This window comes from Macrobrachium nipponense, chromosome 13 (assembly GCF_015104395.2).
Source record: "Macrobrachium nipponense isolate FS-2020 chromosome 13, ASM1510439v2, whole genome shotgun sequence".
NCBI classification, from domain to species: Eukaryota; Metazoa; Arthropoda; class Malacostraca; order Decapoda; family Palaemonidae; genus Macrobrachium; species Macrobrachium nipponense.
The window spans coordinates 46,634,010-46,651,509 of record NC_087206.1 but is presented as its reverse complement, the minus strand read 5'-3'; the positions used below and the strand labels follow the sequence as shown (position 1 = coordinate 46,651,509).

At 36.3% G+C, this 17,500-nt stretch overlaps 1 protein-coding gene across 1 annotated transcript in view; it reads left to right on the top strand.

Moving 5' to 3' along the window:
* The window catches only part of LOC135225780 (uncharacterized), a 35,050-nt gene that overhangs the window by 7,039 nt on the left and 10,511 nt on the right, over positions 1–17,500 (top strand). The window contains exons 4-10 of the mRNA XM_064265246.1: positions 2,425–2,505; positions 2,727–2,787; positions 6,805–6,934; positions 8,561–8,783; positions 12,189–12,298; positions 12,825–12,938; positions 16,149–16,225. Of these exons, the coding sequence (XP_064121316.1) occupies positions 2,425–2,505; positions 2,727–2,787; positions 6,805–6,934; positions 8,561–8,783; positions 12,189–12,298; positions 12,825–12,938; positions 16,149–16,225 (796 nt within the window). The remainder of the gene's footprint in view (positions 1–2,424; positions 2,506–2,726; positions 2,788–6,804; positions 6,935–8,560; positions 8,784–12,188; positions 12,299–12,824; positions 12,939–16,148; positions 16,226–17,500) is intronic.

The window sequence follows — 17,500 nt, the reverse complement described above, 5'->3', positions numbered from 1 at the left end:
TAAGAACTTCCTTCTTTGCTCCTTGGAGTCCATTTCATTCCTGGGGCTGTTTTTTTCCTTTTTTTTATTTTATTTTTTTTTTTCAGAGGTTTATAGTGTTAAGTGTTTTAAAGGCTTCATTGATTTTAAAATTTCTTATTTTCATGAACATGTAACGGAAGAAGATGTTGATAAGCGCACACTCGAGTCTTTCTCAATTATAAGTCTTGCGGGAAAACGACTAAAGGTGTGGCCGTGTTCGCCATAACTGCTCACTTTACTGTTGAAATTTTAATGATAATTAAACTGTTCAGCAGACGGAAATCTCTCAGCCCTAGTGCACTGGAACTCCACCTAAGGTATACTGAACAATTTTAGTGGTTTTGACCAGAGGGGCGTAAGAAACATTTCATTTTGGTTTTAGCAATGGAAAGTCGGGATGGGCTGGCCCCAGAATTATTGGTAGCACTTGTTTTAGTTTCTCCTCAAGATCCTGCTGTGTTGCAATGTCTAAAACAGATTGTTATGTCCAATTTATTCCGTGGCTAAGTACTACGGAGAATCATATTTATTGCATATTAATCTAAAGGTAGTCCTAATAAATAAACAACTGGACCAAAGGAAGTCACGACTCTGGTACACTAGAACTTCTTTTGGATTAGAGTTTTTCACGAATTGTTTATGTTTTCTAAGGCAAAGAAATGAGAACAATTCTTCTATATAAAACGCGAAACGAATTGATATGTTTATCACTATATTAATTTTTTCTGTGAATCATAACCATAGTCAAACTATATTTAGCCTTGCCGCCGGTCAGGGTTTATGTAGAAGAAGAAGGAGAAGAAGAGAAAGGGGAAGAAGAAGAAATGGCCACATGAGCTCGCCAGAACAGTTAGTAATTGAGTAACACTGTGGCAAAGAATCAGTGAAAAGGTGCATAGGAGAAAATAACTTATTACAGGCAGAATACAGGATACAAAACACTTTTAAAGCACTGAAATGAGCGACGCTAATCTCGACTAGGTTTCTACTTTATCTGCTCTGACAAAAAGACTACCAGTTAAATTAACATTACATTAATTGCATTTATTTATCAAAAAATATTGATCAAATATTTTTTAAATACATGAATTATAATAAAAATGCTGTCTGTCAAAATAATAATATAATACAACTAAAAGAGGTGCTTTAAAAATAGTGTTTTGATCAGTTCAAGAACATAAGATTTATCGTGAACTTTCATTTTCATGACCTCTTGACAAAGGTGTTGAAGACCTGAGACCTCAAAGTAACAGCCTCTGAGTTCTTGAGAAAAAAGAAAAATTATAAAAGTTTGTTTTTAAAACTGACCCACAACCTTGAAAAATAGGTCCAGGATAAAAAAAAAATGATTTTAAGGTGGAGTGAGTGACAATCTCCACCTCGCAAATGGTCAGTTTGCCAATTCTAATCAGATTTAGAGAAGGGATTTTGGTCATGACCTGTAGCACTGAAAATTTGGTCAAGGTAAACAGAATGTTTGTTGAAGATAATACCAACTTCAAGATTCATAATAAAAGAAAAAAAATGACCTGCATTTCGAAAAATATGTCATGGTAAAAAAATATTTTGGAAAATGAATCACAAAGGTGCATAACTGCATAACTGTCAAGTTCCCTTGGAATCAGAAGAGAATAAAATGTTAAAAATAATTTTGGCGCTCATACTAACTTATCACTAGAAGATTAAGTAAAATGGCAACTATTCTGGATTATGATACTTAATTAACATTACACACTGAAACAAGCAAAATGTTAAAAAATCCTGAAATTAGCATAGTGGGTGTTATATTCCGCCACCTTATGAAATACAACATTCGGCCTTTTTGACTTGGATCCACGAAACAAACGGAAGAAGATGCAAGTTAGATATTGCAGAACACAGTTCTGTTCCTGGCTGTAACTACTGTGCGCTGAGACAAGAGGTGACTCAACAGTCTGTAGTCATCGTCACAGGCCATCAAGCCATTATCAAGGCATACCAACCAAACAACTATGCGTAGCGACAATTATTTTCTAGTTGCATACAAGTCCTAGTCTGTCACTATTTACAATTCCGCAAGACTTTTCCTCTTGTGAGTAGAATAACCGAAAGGCCTGCTTGAGTATTGAATGAGTGGCCACCTCAGTTTGTGAGAGCAAATAGCCGAGATTTTCTTGCATATATAACACCTGTTACTCCTGAGTTCCTATTTATTTGTGTTGTTAACAGTTTTCTGGAGGATAGACTCAAGGATTCTTTGCGTTTAACTCCCATTCAGTCATTCATTAATATTTCAGTGCAAATATGTTGTCAAACTCAACTCAACATCATAATTTGTTACGTCGACTTTTTCATTTCGTGGATAACATAACGTTTTCAGTTTTTCAACCCAGTACTAATTCTCTTTATAAACACGCGCTGCAGGTATACAGTACTCCATCAATGAGTGGACGGGAAGCTGCGCGACGACTAGGTGGTCACAGGAATCTTTGGCCAATCTGGTTGGTAAGTCTTCTCAAGTCAGTCTATCCGACGACCACTAAACACCTGACTTTAACAATAGAAAATGGATAAAATATGACAATATTTTGTTGGCAATAATGCAAAATAGGATTTCATTTAATAACTGAAGAGAGAGAGAGAGAGGGAGAGAGAGATTAATTTAAATATAGTTGTGTTACGAATGAGAAATACATTGTTTTCTTTACATCTTTACATCTTGTCAGGTCCTGAGATTGCTGGAGTCATGCGAGCTGATCCTACAAAGCTGTTTACGTTAGACAGCAAGTAAGTAAATCGCCGTTATAATGCGAGATAATTGTTGCCTATATCTGTAACTCTCGCGATCAACGAGCTTCCATTCTAACTTATTTCAGTAAATTAAGATCATTTAACTTAAAAGATAGAACAGGATCGTGAAGTTTATCTTAGGGGGGCTTTTGAGGTTTCTTTGTTGGACCTCAGAAAGGCACCACAGGAATGACACTTCAGAGAAGCACACAACGGTTCCACCGAGAAGATTCTCTATAGTGAGAATGAAGCAGTTCTGCAATGCATATGGATGATACTCGATTTCTAATGTGCCGCAAGAACAAAATCTCGCTAACTCAAGTATGCGTGACATAATTAAACAAACGTAGACAATCATGGATGAAGCTATAGCCAGAAAACTTCCCCAGAAGAATCCTTTTCCTACCCAGACGGCTCGTCAGCCCTCCTCAACCATATTTTGGTTCTATGATTTTCGCCTTTGTCTTCCAAAAATTCTTCCTTTTGCCGGATATGAAGGCTTCTTTTGGTCCAGTATTCTTCCCTTCCATTTTAGACTTTCGAATTATAGACCATTTTGGTATCACAATTCTACGACGGAGACGTGTTATAAAGGTTAGCAAAGTTGAAACAACTCTTCTCAACTTACTAACACGTCTTCGTTGCATTTCTACATTTCTTACCAGTTCAGGAATTCATACGCAGCAGCATCCACCACTCGAACTTCTCATCTCAACAGCCTCCTCCACCTTTTCCCTTCATTGGCATTCAATACCCACACTTCTCCTCCAGCTGCTTCGTCTACTAGAATTATATACCCTCATCTCCTGAACCTTTTGAATTATTCCTTCTGTCATTATGTATACATATAAACATTCACGCGCGCGCGCACACACACACACACACACACACACACACATAAATATATATATATATATATATATATATATATATATATATATATAGTATATATATATATATATATATATATATATATAGTAGGGACTTTTTAATAGGAGTAAATGAAAAAGATCCCTGTATCGGGGAATATTTATTCACAAAGGCCGTGGAGGATGGAACACATAAATCCGACGTTTGGGCCGGGAGGGGGACTGTCAATAGTGAACTGTCACAGGTGCTGGATGCTCGCTGAAAAACAGGTCATAACCAATTTTGATTGTTTTTTTTTTTTTTTTTTTTTTTTTTTTTAATGCTCGCTAAACTCTTCTATTTTCATGTCCAGAAATATTATTTTGATGTATCCTCGAGAGTCAGTTGTAGCGAATACTGAAAAAAGTAAGTGGGTAAACTGACAGATACCAATAATGTCTATTTCCATTTTGAGAAGTTTGACGCAACAATTGATGTTTTTATGTGATCTCATTCCTCATAGTGTACATAGAAGAACCAATAAATATCCCATTGTTTCTGGTATATTGCCATTTTCGTTCTTGAAATATCTATAGACTAACGATGTTAAATATAAATTTATACATTTCAAGACTGTGACATGGAATTGTTCGTTGATGAAATTTTAAAATACAGCCATTTGGTGTAATTGGTGTAAGGAAATTTCTAGATATCGGGTAGAGAAGTAATTCGGTAGAGTGAGACAGAATAATAATTGTAGCCAAATCGCTGTCCCCTGTGAAGCCACACCCACTCAGTGGAAACAGTTTTTTAAAACAAAAGTTCACATTATATATATATACATATATATATATATATATATATATATATATATATATATATATATATATATATATATATATATATATATATATATATATATGTATATATATATATATCTGACAGAACCTCATTAAATGGGATGGTATCTAGCGGAGATATTCATTCAAGAAAAGTTACAAGCTTTCTAGGGCAAACAGTATCCGTCGAATGACCGGATGTAGTTGTTGTTGTTTAAGATTACGCCAGCACGATGCCAGCCCGTGATCGCTATCGGACAAGTAGTCCAGCTGCATTTATATGCATGTGGGGGAGAGGATTCAGCCCTTCTCCTGTGTAGCCCCCCTCCCCCATCGTAAAAGTTTCTTTTCTATTATGGAGTATACGATTTTTCTTGATAGACTGTCTTTCAACTCCGTTTCCAGTATTGCCTGCCAGTACATTATTCGGGTTTGTTACGAATGAATTCTCTAAAATCAGTCTGGCGGTTTTGTTTGTGTTCTTGTACAAAAAAATTGGTATTGTCCCAATCTATTTTGTGGTCTGTTTCCTAACAGCGCTTGGCGACTGCCGACGTCTGAATATATATACTATAGTGCCTTATCTTTTGTATGTGTTGTTGTTTGCCTCTCGTTCTTTGCAGGATTTGCCACTTTCGAAGTAACGCTCTTCACAGTCTGGACACGCTACCGTGTATAACACATCCCCCTTCCTTTTACCTCTTCCCCCTCTACCAACTTTTTGTTTCTAATTGTTTTATTCCTGATGTTTCTTTATTCTTTTATATTTTTTTTTACTGCCTATCAATTTGATATGATCTGGTAGCTTCCTGTTGATGGGTGTAATAGTGTTATTGTCTGGGACTGCAGTTATTTTTTTTCCTTTTAAATGTTCTTTTTCTCTCCCTTCCCTCTCCCTAAAATAATTTCTTCTTGGCTTATTATGAAGTGGGCCAGTTCCCACAAATACTTAGGGTATCCTAATCTCCTAAAACTCTCCCTCAGATATTCCAGCTTTTAGTCCAAGAATTCAGGGCTGCAAATCCTATAAGCCCTGATGGTAAACCCTGTCTTTACTCATATTTAAATTTTTTTTCCCGATGACTAGAGAACATATGTATGTATGAGTTGGCGTGCGTCTTCTTACTGTGTACCTTAAATTTTAAACTTTCCCCTTCTCTCTTTATCAGCACGTCTAAGAAAGGGATGTCTCCCTCCTTCTCTTCTTCTATTGTGACCCTGATTTGCTCATTTAGTTTATTTATGTTTCCTAGGAAATTGTGCAGTTCTTCCATTTATAATGGAACTCTTTTTCCATGTGTCCATTCAACTTTCTCTGCCATTAAACGATGAATGGAAGCAATAAAGTCATTTAAAGAAATTGTTTCACAGTTACATCTCTCTCCCTCTAATACGACAAAGAAGCCAAATACTGTGTAGTACATCTCCTCGACGGCTGTGTTAATATTGTGGTGAAGTGCAACCTATTGACATTTGGAAGTACTTAATTATAACAGATGCTGTTAGGATGAGAGAACTGATGACTCATATAACAGAACAAGGAGGGGAGAGAGCAGGTGCTATGTAAAAGTTGTGAAGAGACTGACTTCCACCGTCTCTGAGCTACAAGGTTGAATGTATGAAAAGATTTTTTTAACCCAATTCAATTTTCTGGAACCGGTTGTAAGTGTTAGAATGATGTGAACTGTTTGCGTAGTAGATGGGGCATAAGACCAACTGAAATTTTGAGAAATTTGAAGATGCACCGAAGTGGTAAAAAGGTTAGCGTAGGCCGTAGGCGAATGGATGGATTGAATTGTTACAAGGAGTTACAAGGATTGCGATGCCTCAAAGACTAATTAGTCCATACGAGGAGACATCATGTGCTCACTTATCTCTTGGAGCTGATAAGAGCAGGTTTTACTGTTCATTCAGTATCTTAATGATTTTGTCTAACTTTCTTTAAACTCTTCCACCTGGTTAATTGTGAAATGGAAGACATTTAATTAGGTTGGTGAATGGGAGTTGTTAAAAAGGAGTTGGGAAAAACGTAGTGGGCGCTTGCCAGATGCGAAAGAAGTATTGGAAAGGCGTTTAATGTGGAATAAGTCAAATGTCTGAAAAAGGAGTATGAAATGGCTAACTCGGCGGGAGGTTTTTGCATAGGTTTTGCATATTCTGGTTAGCAGTTGAAGTACACACAATATATATATATATATATATATATATATATATTTATATATATATATATAGATATATATAGAGATATATAGTATATATATATATATATATATATATATATATATATATATATATGTCTATATAAAATTATTTATGATCTTCAAAGGTATATCTTCACTGGATACGATGAAGAGCGTGGTATATTGACCAGCCGATGGAGTGCTACGCGCAATGACATCCCCAATTCACAAGGAAAGAACCACAAAAAAGTTGTCGTGGATTACCATTTTATTTCGGTAAGTTCAATTTTTATCGTTAGTTATGGAGCGCCCACTTTATAATAATAAAGTTGGGTTTCAAGTTCCTCCTCCCCCTGTTTGTCTGTCTGTCTTTCTGTCTGTCCTTCAATGCGACGGTCAGGCTTACTTATACGTACTCTGTTTTTTTCCATCTGTCCATCCGCCTGTGGCGTTTTCGCATTGTAACACTGCGTCCCGGGCTTTGAATAGTTACGCTATGTGTAAGTTTTAGGTAAATAAGAGGATATCTGGGTGTACATTTGCAATTGAAAGGTGTTTTAATAATTTACTGTATGCAAATTACACCGTTAATATTCGAAATAGGACATTATTTAAAGACCGGGAAGCAATGTTACCATGCGCAAACACCGCAGGCGGATGGACCGATGGAAAAAAAAGGGTATAGTCATCCTTAATTTAGATTTCAACTCTGCATAAAAGTGTATGAAGAGAGATCGTCCGTCTGTTTGTTCGTCGGAGATGTGTGTTTTCTAGACTGAACTGGCCTTATGCCACCACACGGGGTCTTGTTCCTGAAGCAGTCTGTAACGGCACACAGACACGCTTACCTCGGATAATTTGAAGAAAAATTTAAATTCTTTGTCAAAATAACGTAGAGTTTCTCTGACATGAAGACATCGTGAGAATTTGCTGTCCTGTTTGGTTGACAGAAAATAATATATGGTTAAAAAAAAAGAATATTGACAAGAGTAATCAAGGCAGAGGTCACGTATCAAGGGAAATCATCCTTCTAACTACAGGGCCTGTTAGATGTTCAGACAACAGAGGTTCTCACAAGAGCCTGTGCAGGCAAGTTAGCTTGATCACAACCAACTACAAACCTGCTCCCGTATTTTGCAATATAACTCTATCCATTGTGTGCTGCTCTCTCTCTCTCTCTCTCTCTCTCTCTCTCTCTCTCTCTCTCTCATATATATATCATCTATATATATATATATATTATTATATAATATATATATATCTGGTATATATATATATATATATATATATATATATATATATATATATATATATATATATATGAAAAACTTGATCACGAAATATATAAAACGTGGTGCTATGTATAAATAAAGGTAATGCCATTAAGGAGAATGAAAACACGAGAACTGCCGAGATCTTTCGGTCTTAACGACCCTCTACTTAAAGCAAGACTGATCAGAATTCAGAGCAGAGAAAAATACTGTACAAGTAGGTATAGTATACAAACGGACATTACCGGATTAGCAAAGGTCCAATTCACTTTAAAGAAACGAAAAAACGCCCGTGAGCTAGATTAAAGATTTTAAAAGCAGCCTCCCACACGTGGTCACACGTAATTTAGTCAAAAAACAATACATTTTGAAAACAAAGAGGCATATACGACCGGACAGTACTGATTTAGTCAAATCTCGAAGATTAGATTAAGGATTTAGGAGCGGTGCGGTCAGAAACACTTGTTATAAGGCAATGTCATTGGAAAAACAATACACTTTGTATTAGTTACATGAAATTTACAAAAATGTTCAAACAAAGATTGAGAAATGAACATAGGATATAAAGATACGCCATCTTTTGATCTAAATCCTTCGGTCAACTTATATTCCCCCGGTGTTGCACTTCCAGAAATATGTGGATGACATAGGAGAGTACACGACTACCCCTCTTCCTGTAAAGATTGAAATCACCATATACAACGATAAAAACCCGAATGAGATCGAGCAGGTGCAGAGAGTGAACCTCCTTCAGTTCCAGTCTTCCTTCGAAACATACGAACTGAATCCCTTCGATGTTGGCGAGTGTTTTAGCCTGCCCACCTCGAGAAATTGGTATAAGATCTTCTTTGAAGGTAAGTTTTTATTTTATATTTTATTTATCTATTTTTCTTTTTTAGGGGACGGAATTATGTCAAGTCACATGGCATCAGGAAGATGCAAACAACAAAACATATCCCGAACGGAGCGTCTGAACGGTTTCAGTCTTCTCGTCAAGGTGTCTCTGAAGTGGGTTAGTGATGGCTTCATATTAGAACACTACTACCGATAGTTTTTTTTTTTTTGTTCTTAATACTTTTGGCTCCTGGAATATGAAATCAACAAAATTCTACTGTTCAAAAATCCCATAAATGAAATATGCAGCCTTATAGTCGTCTATATTCTAGCAGCCAAAAGCATTAAAAACCAATCAAATTATCTGCAGTTGAGTTCTGATATGAAGCAATCACTAAATCTCTATAGAGTTTAGCAGTTCGATTCATGAGACATCTTTTGCCGAGAAGACTGAAATAGTACAAACACCCCGTCCAGGATGTGCTTCGCTGTCTGCACATTCATGGTGTCAATAGACTTTACTTAATTCATATAAAAATCTGAAACTCTTTGGTATTCTGTACCTGTGTTGTCTTCAGTCAACAGGACATTGGCTTGTGTTACAAGATTTTAGTTCTAAGATGTGTAGATGCTCATGATATACCGTGACAATGATCATCTGGAGACCTTTGCCTGATAGATCAATAGAAATATATTATTCTAAGTCTTAACTATAGTATCCATTGGCAATACATGTTCAGATGTGGAGACGTAAGTCTTGATTGGAGATAACAGGAATTCCGATGAATGTTGAAGCCTTTGATACACTGTCACTTTGATACCTAACTGGAACGATAAGATCATCTCTGCAAGTCGTGGTACTTGCTCAAGTGGCATTACACTGAAATTCGACAAACGTCATATTCCGAGGCTTGCTATTGTTTTTAGTATTTCGTGGAAACAGTGTTGTTGGTATTTAAAAACGACAGTGTAAAATAAAGAGTAATGATGTGTCCCTTGTAGTTATTTGCTCCATCATATTGTTAAATTAAATGACTGATAGCCTTAAAGGAAACCTAGATTACATTAGTCAGCAGTGTTGTTAAGTGAATATGAAACTGAACTCCAACTAAACCAAGACTACTGATTTGTCGTTCAATACTGTGTTCCCACTCAATGACTCTTGGCACAGGCACCCGTGTGCTTGATGTTTACGAGTATTCCACACGCCACTGCTCCTGGAAAATATATCTTACGCTGCCTGCAGATTAGGTAGTGTTGGCAGGGCTTCCTATAACTAAAGAGATGACATTACTTACACAGGCTTCTGGTCTTGTGTTCTACCTTTATTGGGATATTTTGTTCCTAACCGACTGTAGACCTATGCTATATTTTGCGGCGAGAAGAGACCATTGATGTCAAATTTTAGGTTATGCCACAGCCTCGTACCATGGCTTTCCACAGTCCCATGTATCTTGCTTGACGGTAAACTCATTTATACTTCGTTACTTATTAATTAATATGGTGGAAATGTTTCATGGTATCAGTTATATGTATTCAGTTTTTTATTCTCAATACTTACTAGATATATGGTTATGTAAATAGGCAAACACATTTATATACTTATATACACACACGCATATATATATATATATATATATATATATAATAGATATATATATATATATATATATATATATTGCAATTCCACAATGGTCCCGTGGGTGAAGTATATAAGAGATCCTCACGTGAAAATGAAAGGAGGTACCAAGACTTTCAACTTTTATTCCAAAGTCATCTTCAGTACCCTGAAGATGACTTTGGAATAAAAGTTGAAAGTCTTGGTACCTCCTTCTTCTTTCATTTTCACGTGAGGATCTCTTATATATATATATATATATATATATATATATATATATATATATATATATATATATGTATATATATATGTATAAAACGTGTATGTGCGTATGTATTGTGTGCTTCATCCAATATATATATATATATCATATATATATATATATATATATATTTATCATATATATATATATAATATATATATATATATATATATATAAGATAACGTGTATTTGCGTATGTATTTGGGGTGTTCCTAACCATATATATATATACGATTATATATTATATTATTATAATATATATATATCATATATATATATATATATATATATGATATATATATATATATATATATATATATCTATATATATATATATAAGATATATATATAACGTGTATTGGTGCGTATGTATTTGTGTGCTTAATCCAATTCCATTAGGACGCTGATCTCGAATTCTCATAGTACTGATTTGTTTTTCCCTTCCTTAGAAAGCTGCCTAATGTCACTGCCAGAAAGAGTCCACACACCGCTTATCAGCCTAATTTTGTAGCTTTTAATTTGTGGATCTCAGTCTTTTGGATCAATATATTAGATAACCTACCTTATTAATTCTACTGTTTTTGTCAGACTAAGCTTAGATTATCCGTCTATTATTCAGCAAAGTGCATTCCTTACTTCCTGATCGTAATGCCAAAAGAACGAGTGAGTATTCAGTGTGTGTTAGAAATGATTACCTGACAGTTTTCTGCGATTTGAAACACTTAGCCTCTGTCTGATCAATGAAGCTATGGGAGATAAGTGTTACTTTTAGTTTCTTGAGAGACGGCAAACAAAAAAGACTTCCCATTCGGAACTGAACAACAGAGACAAAATGCGCTACAATTCTTGTCTCGCCTTCCAACTTGGACAGCTTTCACTTTTTCTGCCGTTGAAATTTAACACGTATGCTTCACAAGCTTCTTATATTATAGGTAACGAAGGTTTATTTGACAAAATTTCTAAGATAAGTTATTTGGAAGATGAGTCTCTGGGTCGTTGAGTATTGTCATACCAAAGGTAAAATCTGAATCATCATTAGACCTCCTGTCAGCTTATGCTTCACCAAATCTAACAGCTAGAGCTAGACATTTTGGACACTTGCTTTTTTCTCAAACTCTCATATGTTTAATCTTACTGTCCAGTTCAAGGTCCTTTCTTGGTTAACTCTTTCATTCATGTGACTGCGCCCACCTTCCGTTGCCACAGATTTACTCTGACTGTGAGCGAACCTTTCCTTATGTGGCACAAAAAATGATTACACAGATAGGGTAGAGTCCTTTCTCTTCCTGTATAGTATAACGTATGTTATTCTAAGAGATAAACACTACCATGACGGGGGAATGTTGCAAGGCATAATCAGGACATTAAAACTAGAATGATTTTTAATTACTTCGCGTTTCATTGTAATATTCAATATCTTTTCTCTCTTTTAAAACACTGAAATGAATAAATGAACTGACCGCAAAAAAAAGAAGAAGAAAAAAAAAACTAAATGGTGCCGCTAACGGTTTTCATCAAGTACTGCATTTTTTACTGACTTCTCCAGGTACCTGGGAAAAAGGGGCCTCTCAAAACCAAGATGAGTTCAAGCGACAGATCCTACAGAAGATGAACGAAGATGGGAAAGTCTCGTATGTTAGGCTGCCTAAAATAGAGGTAATTTCTCGCTATCTGTCTAAATATTTATATGTCATTTCTACCACATCTTCAAATGTGGATGGATAGCATTTGGTAAGCCCCTAATCTTTCCAGACAATCATCAGGGTATGGGAGTCCTCTGCAAAGTAAGTAATGTCTTTGTAACATTTGGTATCAATTGACTGTTATACATTTCGTGCTTATGGTAAGACGCCATCTTGTTAATAAAGGCACCATCGTTTCAATCGAAGTATGATATCCTGCTGAGAATTTGATTTTTCGCACTGAGGCAACTTCTAGTACTACTTAGGTTGGGGCGGTAGGGATACAATATGTTAGTCTGACTTCTTGAGATGAAAACTTAGCAAGAAAGAAACCTGCTAGGACTGCATATAAGCGTTTTTTTTTTTTTTTTTTGCTTTGTGCACAATTTTCACTATATTCCTTTTAACTGAAATTTCCCGTAGCTCGCGTTGCTCCCTGTTAATTATATACCCTTTTCTTCTCTCCAATACCTGCCAATTCTTGGGTTTCTTCTTTACAGCTAAGTCACGACGAACTCTTTGTGTATGCCCACGTCCTTGTGCTTGAGCCAGCTGACTACCTTCTTCAGTTCCAGACACCCGAAGCAGCAATTCCATGGAAATCAGACACCCAGGTTTGTGTTATGTTAGCTTATTAGCTTTCCTTTCACACCTTCATGTAACTCTTTTCGTTTTGCTCTGTCCATGAACATAATCCCAAGCTAACTTTTATGTGTTGTGTTTGTATACCTCTCAATTTATATATATATATATATATACATAATATATATATATATATATATATATATATATATATATTATATATAATAAAAAAAACTTAATGCAAATATTGCTATTTCTACAAGCAAAACTATGCTTTTTTATCAGTTCAGAAACAGACCTCCTCAAGCATACTGTCGCTGCTATCTAAATTACTTTGACACTGCAGTACTCTGCTTTGCATGAAGCACCATTTTGGATGCGAGTGGAAACAATGTCCAGCACCGACGCCGCATCGTTCACAACATTCGCTTTGGACGTATTATAGTTGTTGTGATGAGGACCCCTCGTCATTAACGAGAGGCTTTTCAACTCCCTTGAGTTCTTTTGTTTCCCCCTGTGTGGTTTGTAGTATCATGTATAACATGGCGTGACGTAAACATGTTCAGTATTATTCCTCTCCTACTTAATATTTTTCTTACTCTTCTAAATTCTTCTGCGGTCTCTGGGTAATAGCTGGTATCTTTAAGTAAAAGTCGTCAAACAAAATGTAAAAAAAAAATGGATCCCCCTTCACTCAGGATCATGGCCGTCTCTTTTAGATTCCTTACTCGTCAATAGTCGAAAATGATCTTCGCAAGGGAAGTGCATTGCATTCTTCTTCAGTCGTTTCCTTGACATTGCGACGCGAACGTCAATTCGTCCACCTGTCATAAATCTTCGGTTTAGCAGAACACTCGATTAGGTTTCATTAAGTGCTTCAATCTATTCACCGCTGTATTAATGAATTATATCTCAAAAATTCTCGTTTGTGTTGGGTAAAGTTGGTATTTCCTAAATAGCAGACTTGATACACCGACCTTGAAAGACATAATAGTTAGTCGTTTGATCTCCTCGTGATAAATGGACAGTGTTTAAGATCTAGCAAAGTCCCCAGTGCTTCGTTAGATTTCTGTTTCCTGTTACGAGGTGGAAAAATGTGATCTGCTAATGATTATCATTATATTATAATTTACATCAAGCATATTGTGTACATATATATTGTTCACTTAAGTGCTTCTTGAATATTAATAGCCGAACGAAAACTTTAGGCAAAGGTAAAAATGCTTCTATATCGCTGTCCATACTATATGCGAAAAAGGTTAGTGGAAGAATATTTTATTTATATACATGTGGAACATCGTACAATGAAAAGTCTTTATTGTACTTTGTATCACAATGGTTATCATAGATAGCAATGGGCTATATATAACTGGAATGGTAATATGATGTCATTTTGTTGAGTACAACAAAACATTTATCTCTCTTACTTTATTTCTTTAAGTTATTTACGCCAAAGTATTCTACAGTTTTTGTCTTTGCTTACCTTCAGGTCATCATTTTGACCTGCCATTCATGTAACTTGGCTTTTCAAAACCTAGCATCAAATGAAGGCTGTTCACCCACGAACTGACACAAAAATCAGCCTCCTATAGTCGAACCAAAATGTCGTGGCGGATGACGAGAGGTGTCATCAGAATGCTTCGTATTTGAATATAAAAGTTTAGGTCTTTTCCCTTGTAGACACAGGGAAAATCTCATCGGTTTATTAGTAAAGCCGGATTAAGTTCTGTACTGGATTGTGCGAGACCAGTCCCTCCACCCACACGTTCGTTTCTTACTTTTTTTTTTCTTTTTCCTTCATGATAATCATCATAAGCAGTTTACATACATCTGGAATACTGGTAGCTTCAAGCACCGATTCATAAACTCTCGGTCCTCATCCCAGTTTCTTCCGCTCTTTCCATTCGGAAGCAGGAAGAAGTACTTTCTTTACAGGGTGAGTCGAGTGAGTGACAATGTACATATACAAAACTCTGTTATATATAGACGAAGATGAGAGACCAAACGAATTTTATGGCTGTATAATGACGAGTTAAATCCTAATCATGCAAGCTGGGATTTCAATCCTTTAAAGAAGTGGTCGCCCCAGTACCCGATAAAATCTTTCAGTAAGATCAACTTGGCTTATATGGAGTTTGGTGGCAGTCTTATTCTGGGATAGTAGTGTAATTAAAAGATTATAAAAGTTTATCTCTTTTCAAATCTCTACATGTGTATGCTGCAAAGGGCCAACCATACCTTGTTTTTGATAGAATATCGTTTTAGATGTCAAAGTAAAGAAAAAGTCTTTTCAAGATTCTAAGATGGCAGCTCTGCCAGATCCATTTTTCCTTTTAAATCTCAGCCTCGAGGTTAATCCCTTGTTTATGACTCTACCTTAGTTCTGTCATTTACTGTTCATCGTTTTCTAAAGAAAGAAAGAATAAATTTTGTTTGTTCTTAATGATTTTCCTTTCTTTGTGTGTTTTTTTAAAAATAATAATCACAGATCTTGTAATAATGGCATAATTTCAAACCATCTGATTATTGTCCATATTCCATTTTAGCACACACGCAATGGTTACTGTGGTTCGCGTTTAGAAGAAATGAAAATAAAATCCGCGCTTACCGCTGAGGTTTTAGGTTTATGTAGGTCGGTTTCCTGAAGGGTAAATGACCAAAATGTTCTTAACTGCGAACGATATAGTCCGAGAAAAACCCTCTGTCACCCGCCACGACATTTTGGTTTGACTACAGCACAGAAACTAACTTTACACGGACAGATATACCAGAAACTGCCAGATGTAAACGCAGTCAGTGCAAGATGCAGTGCTGAGGTTGCAGTGTAACATTAAAGATCCACTGGATATATGCTCTATTTTATACTATCATTATTCTTATTATTATTAGGAGCTTGATGGTGCGCTCTACGCTGCGGTGGAACCCGGCGCTGCCTGTCATGTCTTTCTATTATAGTACCCTCCCTACCAACTACCTACCCCGCCCTCACCCGGGCCGGACAAACAAGAAAGATCCACTGAGATTTTATTATTATGGAAGATTATTATTTGAAGTGGCCTCCATTTTCTTTATCCAGAAAATAACGCTGAAATCACGGGCAAAATAAGTTGAGGGTACTACATGTTGCGATCTGCTGAAGAAGACGGCTCAAAGAATCGTTTTCTTAATTGCGTATCTTTTTATATGCAAACCAAGTTGCTGTAATCCGTTCTTCCCAGTTTTAATACTTACTTATTTTTCAGATCGAGTACAGCGTCAGTGATGCCGAAAGCTGCGCGGCAATGTGTCTCTTCCACTTCAATATTGGATTTAATTGTTTGTGAGTACTTGGGCTTCCTCCATCTATCATCCTTGAAAATACACCAAATGGTTCTGTGGTATTTGCGCCCTGGGCAGCAGTCTGTGTGCAAATCGAATACGTCCCTGTCACTGACACAGCTGGGCATTTACCCAGTGTTTTTGCGACCTGGTCATTTGTGTTTCAGTTAATGTATACTTCATACTGAAGTATTTTTCATCCGTATATATTTGTGTCCATATCAATATACTGTCCATTATTTCATGATTATTATTCATTATCTAGAAAAGGGGTTGGAGCGTACTTTTTATTGATAGATACTTCATAAACCCAACCTTAAAATGTCAAATTATGTTTGTGGGCATCCTCTCGTTAGAAAGTAAATGTGTCCTCAGGATTGTAAAATAACAGAAATTAACGAATGAAGGCTTATATTGGCATTACTATTTTTTGGTGGGACAATATTCCCGCAACCCCGCCTTGGAAGTGGTCGTCATTTTCTTGTTTGTGGCAAAAGCATCCTTTTCAGCGCATCAATCACTTTCCAAAGAAAGGGGATTTTGACTAATAACTGAATTTTGGAGAGCGTTTTATCTTCCCTCTCAATTGCTATTCTAGGCCTGTGGTTGTTGTTCGAGCATGAACAATCAAAGGGGCAATGGAAAAGCTTGCTGTAGTCCTTTGTCCACCACTGCCTCTTGCTAGGCTTAAGTGTGTCACTTCAAATTATGGGTTGAAATCGGGAGGTAAATCGTGATCTTCACCGAGATGCAAAAGCTTTGCTACCACATCATTCGCCGGAAGGGAAGCTAATGGTCAAGAGAATGTCACCTTTCAGTTGAATTCTTGATCTTCGTCATTTGGTCGCTTTAAAACCGAGGTCAGACATTTTCTTAAGGATGGATTTTGACAAACGAAAGTACTTGAGCTTATTGTTTCATTACGCTATGTTTCTATAGGACTTTCTTTCTCCGAGTTCAAAATCAGTCAGCTCTGATTTGCGATGAAGTTGAGGCGAATCTGCAACAAGAGTGAGCAGGCGGTCAAATATATCTTTAGTCTCATTGGGTAGATAGGAAAAAACACGTGAACGTGAAATTCAGCAACATGGACTCGGATACGGACAGTTAAAATAAACAGTTGAAGGGCAAACTTAGAAAATGCTATCAGCTGCCTCATTCTGAAATAGTGTCAATTCGTCTTAAACCCTTTTCAGAAACAAAGGTGAACACACCATTGCCACTATTCATGCCAGTATCAGTTGTGAGGAACCTTTGTCCAGTAGCGAAAATAAAG